Here is an 8,150-nt window from a genome sequence, read left to right as displayed (position 1 = left end):
CAGACTCCATCACTTATTACTTATTATTTATTTTAATTTTAATTTATTTATTAAAAATAAATGGGGTTAATAGATGCCGGGATATCCAAGTTTTTGCTATATTTCACTTTGATTACTGAATTTTGATTTTTTATTTTATTTTGGTCACTAAACTTTATTTTTTTTCAATTTAGTCACTAAACGCTTCAATTTTATTACCAAACTTTTGATTTTTTTCAATTTCATTATTAAATTTTATTTTATTTTCAATTTGGTCTCGAAAATCAATTGCCACATTGTTGAAACAATATTAAAGTTTAGTTATAAAAAAAATCAAAAATTAAACTGAAATATAGCGATAATTTGAATATGTCCAATGTGTATTATCCAAATAAATGATTTTTAAATTGAACTGCTCATTGAAAATTAATAAATTGGTAAATATTTACTGTTAATAATCTATAATCTATACTATATATAAAAGCACCGATGGGGGGGACAGCCAAATTTACTGAATAGTCCTTTTCAGTTTATTAATAAATAAAGGTTTAATAGTCATTAACTAATTAGTTATTTAATTAATCACTATTATAATTAAAGTCCTAATTAGAATAGGTAGCTAAATTATCTCCACTTTAGTTTTTAGTATGTAAAAAATAACTAAATTATCTCCAAATTAGGTAGCTAAATTATTTCCTCTATTTTTAAAGCAACTAGTTTCGCATTACGTGCTATGCACGTGTCTCGTAACGTAACTCGTTAATGAACATATTAGTAAATTTATTATGATTATATCAATTTTTTATTTATAATTAATATTATATTAGTTAAGAATTTATGTAAAAGTAAATATAATATCGGTTTTTAAATTTTTTTGCATACTGAATTTATTCTTCTTTTGATTTTATAATAACCATAATTAAATAATTAACTTAATTTTATTAATAATATCTTTAAAAATAATAAGATAAATATTTAAATAATAATATATTGACCAAATACAATATTTTAATTTTGTAGTTCAATCAAATTAAAAGATAGGTATTTCTACTAATTTGGAGACAATTTAGTTACTAAAAACTAAATTGAAGATAATTTAACTACCTATTCTAATTAGGACTTTAATTACAATAGTGATTAATTAAATAACTAATTAGTTAATGACTATAAAACCTTTATTTAATAGTAAACTGAAAAGGATTATTCAGTATTGCTTGTGCCCCCTCAATCCGTACTTTTATATATAGTATAGATACGGTTGCTTCTTTTTAATGAATCAAATAAAGAAATTCCCCAACAATAAAGAATTTTCTAAACTTAATAAAGTAAAATAAAATTTAAAGAGAACATTTTTTAATGTACAACTTTGCCTATCCTATTTTCATACGGAGTTGGGTTGATGTAGAGTACTTTTCCATTTAGGAATTGGAGTGGAGATGCCATATAAATATTGTCTATTCCCTGCTCTAGGTCTCAAATATCTTTCTCTCTAATAACCAAAACAAACCGAGATGAAGCAACGAAGCCCTGGGCGAATGGGTAGCTGCAGAAGTCATCGGAAAGGCGTCTGGCTGATTGATGAAGACGGCGACCGGATTTTCAAAACCAAACCCAAATCACTTGACGATTGTTTGCTTCAAATATCTAATCAAAACGCCAAATCCGGCAAAGAAGAACCCTTGTTCTCTATTTTTGAAGCACTCACTACGGCGGTTCAGACCGATTTTGCCAAGAAAAACTCGGCCACATTATTATACCATTGCCTTTTATTTATCAAGAAGGGGAAAAAGGGTTCCGTAAATGAATCCGTATTGGCTGCGAAAATCATTGCTTTATTGGCTGTCATTGTCGAAGATGAAGACAATGCTCATGAGATTTTTCAAGATTCAGTTTCGGTACTCCCTCAATTTCTTGATAATTTTGATGTTGTTTCAGAGATTTTGAATTGTTTAGCTGTTACCGCTGTTTTCGGAAGTTATGATACTAATGAGACACAGCAAGTTATGCAAATCATATGGAAATTTGTTCAAGTTAAGAAACATTCAGCTGCTGCAATCTCTGCTTGGTGTTTTCTTCTTTCCACTATAGAAATTTGGGATATTCATCATAAAGATTGGCAATCTGCTATTCCTTTCTTGTCGAATCTACTTGAGGATGATGATGATGAATCTGTTTATGCAGCTGCTGCTGAAGCATTGGCTTTGATATTCGAGATCAATTGTCTCGAGAAATTCGCGGTTGAAGCCAAGGACAAGGATCCTGATACCATCAAACAAATTCTGATGAGTAAAAAGGCAAGTCGCTGGGAGGTGGTAGTAAACGAAGAGGGCGAAACAGAAGAAGAAGAAAGCAATGAAGGAATGGAAGTTCTGGAGTACTTTGAGAGCGGTGAATTCTCAAAAACGCATACGAAAATTGGTAAAGATAAGATATTAATCTCAACTTGGTGTCGGAAAATACAGCTGAATTTCATCAGAGGGGTTCTCGGAGAAGACGGGTTTGTTAAGCATATGAGACAGAATGTGAATGTGCAAGCAATCTTTGAGTTCACACCAAAAGTTAAGGCGAAAAATGCAATAGCATCACCCGAAAGAGAAGAGGTTACCATGAGCATATTTCTTCCGAAAGTCGAAAGGAAGGAGGAGGATGCTTTTGGATTACCGTTTGTGACAAGGGAACAAAAAATTTGGAAGCGAGTGAATAGCAAAGCACCGTCTTTCTTGAACAAGGCTAAGACTTGCTTGATGAACAAGAGGAGAATGGTATCTGAAGGCCACAAATATCAGTTTTTCAATGATGATTGATTTATGATGCTACACCAGTCTACAGTTTATGATGTTTTTCTTAGGATTTCTTTTTTATATTCAATGTTTTTTTAGGATTTTGTTTTTATATTCAATGTTTTTGTTATCTTTTGTTTGGATATGAATTGTCTTTGATTTTATATCTTTTAACTACAAGATTTTGTTATAATGCCTCAGTGACTAGTATATTAAACTAACCTCGTTTCACATTCACTGTTTAGTTGTTCAATTGCTAGTTCTTCGTAGTAGATTCATATGATGATTTGCACCAACTATTCCTCCACTTCATTCTTTGTTTTCTTGTAATGATATCTTCAATTTTAATTTTTTGCACCAAAGATTTATGCCATTAGTTTTGCTGATGTGATGAGATATGGTGTTAAGTTGATTAAAAAAATATCTTTATTATCCATATAGATTCAGCTCATTGTCAAATCATCTAAATTAACAGAAATAAAGGCAAACTATCTGCAGAGTTGTTTGGTGAAAAAAAAAAAGACAGATGATGGTCATACAAATCTATATTCACAACGAATGGGAGAAAATAATGCTAAAAAATGCACATATTGCCAACAAGATCAAATATAACAAATGCATAATTGATGTTGAACAAATAATGTAAGGCCAACTACACGGAATGAGACTCTAATACTAATGTTACAGCCAAAATGCCTCTCTGAGTCGTCTGCTATCATCTAGGAACTTTGAAAACCATATATTCTAAAATTACCTGCAAAAAAGGGCGGAATACTGACATTATAAGGAATCTATTAAATTGCGGAAGATACGGTAAGAGATTGCTGGGGTACCTTCATCAACAAGATATCTGTTCCTGTCATCCCCAGAATATGCAAGTAAATTGTACTTAGGATTCCATTCCACGCTGTTCATTGCAGCTCGACAGGGGATCTCATACACTGAGCGGCCAGTCTGAACATTGGACTGTCTCATAGAGCATAAAGATCATTAGTGACTCTAGATTATGTATAAACAGTCAGGAAACAAAAAACGCGTCCTTAAACAAAACTATAAGTCTGAAAAGTGAAATTCCGTGCACATACTATATCGATGAACATTTCTCGACTGGCAGAAGCAATATAATCTCCTGTGTAGTTGAAGCTGACAGTCCTGACAGGCAATCTTAAAGAATATAGAAAAGTATTGTGATGTTGTCAGTTGATCAGAGTCATCGAGTTAAGGAAAATATAGAGGCATCCAAGTTGAATGAATCATTAAAGACATTCATTAACAGCTCAAAAATTGTAGAAACTCACCCAAGTTTTGTAAATGTTCGCATGCAAAGCATCTCTGAAATATCCCAAAGGCTAACTACGGAATCAGCACTTCCAACAGCAAAATATCTGTCATCAAAAGAAATGGTTTAGTGGTTCCTTCATATGATCACAAGCTATATAAGTGTTAACTGCCTACAGAATTTAAATGCTTTGCAGCTGACCTTCCTTTTGGATCTACTGCAATGCAATGACAACCAGCCGTATGAGCCATGACTCTGTCAATTGGTTGAAGCGATGGGTATGCTAGCACCTCAACGGTACCTGAGCAGAGGGAACGTACATGACAGATTTATAAATGAAAACAAACGGTGTTACTAAATGCGATATGTTACAGAAACAAAAGGAAAACAGTTATCTATGCACAACGCTATTCTACCATTCCCGCATGTCAAGAGGATTATGTCTCCTGTCAAAGTCCAAGCAAATTCATTTACCTGCAAAAGAAAGCACCGATAACAAAATGTCTGAACAACAAAAACAAAGCAAACAATCATAGACCACAAGTGCTAATTTGGTTTATATGTCAAGTCCACATTTTCTAAAGAATGGTTTCTAAAGATCAAGGTAGAAGTTAGATAAAAGCCAAAAGCATTTCATATGTACTACAAGCATTTTTATCCACGGCACATATTGGTCAAAGCCTCATAGTCTCTTATATACAACGCAATGAGAAACACAAGCTGTTACGTCGAATTCATGACTTACCTCATAACTAAATTTGCGCCTATGCATTGGCTTAAATTTGCGAACATCCAGTATCGTTAGCTCATCATCCTACAACAAATTAAACGACAGCTTACAACCAAAGGATCCCACAGAAAAAGTGTAATAACATATCAATATGTGATTGAGAAGGAGCAAACAGAATTGTTGGTAATATTGAGCATACCCTGTTCCCAACAGCTAGGTGAGTTCCATCAGGCCTGTAGGTGATGTTTATATTCTCCCCACTAAGCTCTGTCTGCAGACAACATTTTCCACCTCCAGAAAACAAAAGCACACTAATTTATCCTGTTTTTCTTTCTGTTCCGAAACTTGAAACAGAATATAATCCTAGATTTTTAAATTTAGGTTTGATAAGGACTCACTACGAGCATCCCAAAGACGAACAGTGTGGTCAGTTGATGCAGTTGCTAGGAGATCAGCATGTAAAGGATCCCAACAAAGCTGGTCCACATTATCAGTATGACCCTTCAATTCGATGTGTTTCATTTTAGCCTGAGATACACATTTCCTTGGTAATGAGCCATACAACTTCCCAAACACAAATTATTAAGGCAAAATTTAACAATACAAGTAAACCAACCAAAAAACAAAGGGAAGCACATACATGAGCGTGCGGCTCGATGTGCCAAACACGAGCAGTCAGATCAGTAGAAGCAGTTGCAAGCTTTGTGCCACTGCAATTCCAAGCCACCGAATGCACCTGTTATTAACATAATTAACAAATGCAAAAGGGTTTAGAGTAATGATTCAATGGAATTCAAACAAACCTTCTTTTTGTGGCCTTGGTACTCTCTGCTATGAACATTTTTAAATGCGATTTTTGGTTCATCCATGGTGGTTGGGTTTTAGCCGTGCAGAATGGAGGATGAAGCAATGGCGGTAAGTTTTTGCACTTCGCCACTCAAAAGGGCCTTTATTTTAAGTTGGGAAAAGGGCAAATATCCCCTATGGTTATTTAAAGCGTGCCTTTTTTTTCAAGTTATATTTGCAAATAGGTTGGGAAAAAAAATATTTGCAAATAGGCCTAATTACTTAAAAACCACTCACCTTTTAACTTTTTTTCATTTATATCATAATTTAGAAAAAATTTCAATTGTACCCTATTTTTGATTTTTATGTTTCGTTTGTACCCCAAAAATAAATTTTTTGATAATTTAATTAATTTAAAGATGAAAATATTAAAAACAAGATATATAAATGATTCACATTAACGTTTAATTAGAATATAAATTAAAAATGAAGGCTTTAAACTCTTTTTAAAAAAAAATAGGTCAATTCAACTCATTAGGGTAGAGATGAAACATAAAAATTAAAAATAAGGTACAATTGAAATTTTTTCTAAATCATGGTATAAATGAAAAAAAAGTTATAAAGTGGGTGATTTTTAAGTAATTAGGCCTTGCAAATATAGAGCAACATATGATATCTTTAAAAGAAATTGATTATATTTATTTATTTTCCCGATGGAATTGATTTTATTTGGCCTTATATTCTTAATAGATCTCTCTGAGTTGACGTGTCACCACTAATTTTTCTATTTTTTCATCTATGTGTTTTTGAAGATTACTATTCATCTGAACTATCTCATTTCTTAGCAAGATTTTGTTTTTGGTTTTTTTTAATCATTTATGTATTTATTTTTTATATAAATTGTGCCATATTTTTATATAAGCTATTTGTTATTCTACTTTACTAAGCATAAATTTTATATAGCTTAATATATTTTTAATTACTAACTCCGTGCAATGGTTCTTTCAAAAAAAACTTCATATAATAGCAAATGTTAACGGTTAGACGCGTTTTCTTTATCATTTTCTTCTTGTTATATAAACGATGACCACATCAAGAATATTGCATAATCAATAACTGAAATTTTATAAGATTTGAGTATATTGATCCTAGTTTGATACATATTAAACTATAATGTGACACAAATTATAATAATGATTCGATTATATACACCACCATACCAATTATATAAATAAAAAAGTTTAGATAAATTAAATAAATTAAATTTATAAATTTATTTCAAAAGCAATAATTTATTAGATGTACATTAAAAAAATGAGAAGAGTTATGTTTGTAAATTAAATTTGATTTATTTTTAATTTGAATTTCTTGTTTGTTGATCTTGTGTTGCTTATTGGATGCTTTTTCGTTGCTCGTTGGTTGCAGTTAGGGGTGTAAACGAATTTGGCTACTCGTGAGTTACTCGAGATCGACTCGAAAAAAGCTCGAGATCGGCTCGAAAAATTTGAGTCGAGCTCGATCTCGAGCTCGAGTACCAATTACTAAGACTCGTGAGGCTCGTGAGTCTAAACGGGCCTAAACGAGTTTGTTATAAAATAATAATAATAATTTTATTATCATTATATTAAATTTTTACACCTCTAAATTTAGATATGCATCATAAAAATTGGTTAAATTGCATAATATATAGTGAAAAATAATTAAAATACATCAAATCTGATTTTTTTAATTATTTTTTTACTTTTTATTAAATTCAACTCGAACTCGAGCTCGAGCTCGAGTAGGTCGAATGTTGTTCGAGCTCGAGCTCGAGCTTCAAAATTAAAGCCCAGTCGAGCTCGAGCTCGAGCTCGAGCATATAAAACACTCTCGAGCTCGAGCTCGACCTTGGCCTAACTCGGGCTCGGCTCGGCCCGTTTACACCCCTAGTTGCAGTTTGGTTGCTTATTGGTTACTTTTAATTGCTGGTTGGTCGCTTATGTATGATATATTATTTACTATATTTTATTGGTTGCTATTCCCAACTAATATCATAATATTTGAATGATAAATGATCCTTCTAACTTCTCTACACCTAATATACTAATTTAAAATTAAACAAGGCAGATAATTATATAATATCAATTTAAAAGTCATGTATGCGCTCACCATTCTCTTAAGAAAAATTATACAACACGACCGTTGCGCCATGTCATTCATGCAACAAACCTATAGTGTGTTAGTCATATGGAATATTGAATGATAAAAAAAATAATTAAAAAATTCCCTATCGAAATGCTTATTGGTTTGTTGTAAAAAATGACGTGGCGCAACAGTTGAGTGAGATAAACACTCATCTTTTAGTTATTATTAATGGAGTCTGTCTTCTGATCCGGTGGATTAACCTGCAAAACAGGTTAGAAGCTAACCGGACGTTGGTTGTCCGATTAACTCTCCGATGCTAAAATCAGTATTGAGCTTTGAGTAGCGTTTTGAGTATATGAATGTAATTATGTCTTTAGGCATACCTCAAACTCTTTATATAGTAGTTGAATGTATACCCTATGGATTTAGAATACGAAAATGAATCCTATTTAGTAGGGTTTGACCCTGATTA

At 32.1% G+C, this 8,150-nt stretch overlaps 2 protein-coding genes across 3 annotated transcripts; one reads left to right on the top strand and one right to left on the bottom strand.

Annotated features, from left to right (window-relative positions):
* Positions 1–1,490: 1,490 nt before the first annotated feature.
* On the top strand, positions 1,491–2,783 carry LOC126669383 (uncharacterized). Its single transcript, XM_050362836.1, has one exon. The coding sequence runs from the start codon at positions 1,491–1,493 to the stop codon at positions 2,781–2,783; it is 1,293 nt and encodes a 430-aa protein (XP_050218793.1).
* Positions 2,784–3,328: 545 nt separating this feature from the next.
* Positions 3,329–5,761, bottom strand: LOC126676964 (THO complex subunit 3-like). 2 transcript variants are annotated; one of them, XM_050371351.2, is made up of 11 exons: positions 5,572–5,761; positions 5,409–5,504; positions 5,167–5,296; positions 4,968–5,059; positions 4,784–4,852; positions 4,455–4,512; positions 4,240–4,339; positions 4,058–4,144; positions 3,845–3,923; positions 3,593–3,725; positions 3,329–3,513 (listed from the first exon to the last, which is right to left on the bottom strand). In XM_050371351.2, the coding sequence occupies exons 1-11, from the start codon at positions 5,635–5,637 to the stop codon at positions 3,479–3,481; spliced, it is 945 nt and encodes a 314-aa protein (XP_050227308.1). In that variant the 5' UTR covers positions 5,638–5,761; the 3' UTR covers positions 3,329–3,478. The 2 variants fall into 2 exon arrangements, with proteins under 2 accessions (XP_050227308.1, XP_055962289.1); XM_056106314.1 differs by having other exon boundaries at positions 5,409–5,478; positions 5,572–5,647.
* Between the last annotated feature and the right edge of the window lie 2,389 nt (positions 5,762–8,150).

The sequence above is a fragment of the Mercurialis annua genome, linkage group LG1-X, assembly GCF_937616625.2.
Source record: "Mercurialis annua linkage group LG1-X, ddMerAnnu1.2, whole genome shotgun sequence".
Lineage (NCBI taxonomy): Eukaryota > Viridiplantae > Streptophyta > Magnoliopsida > Malpighiales > Euphorbiaceae > Mercurialis > Mercurialis annua.
The sequence above is the reverse complement of the archived record's forward strand: the minus strand, read 5'-3'. Positions and strand labels throughout refer to the sequence as shown.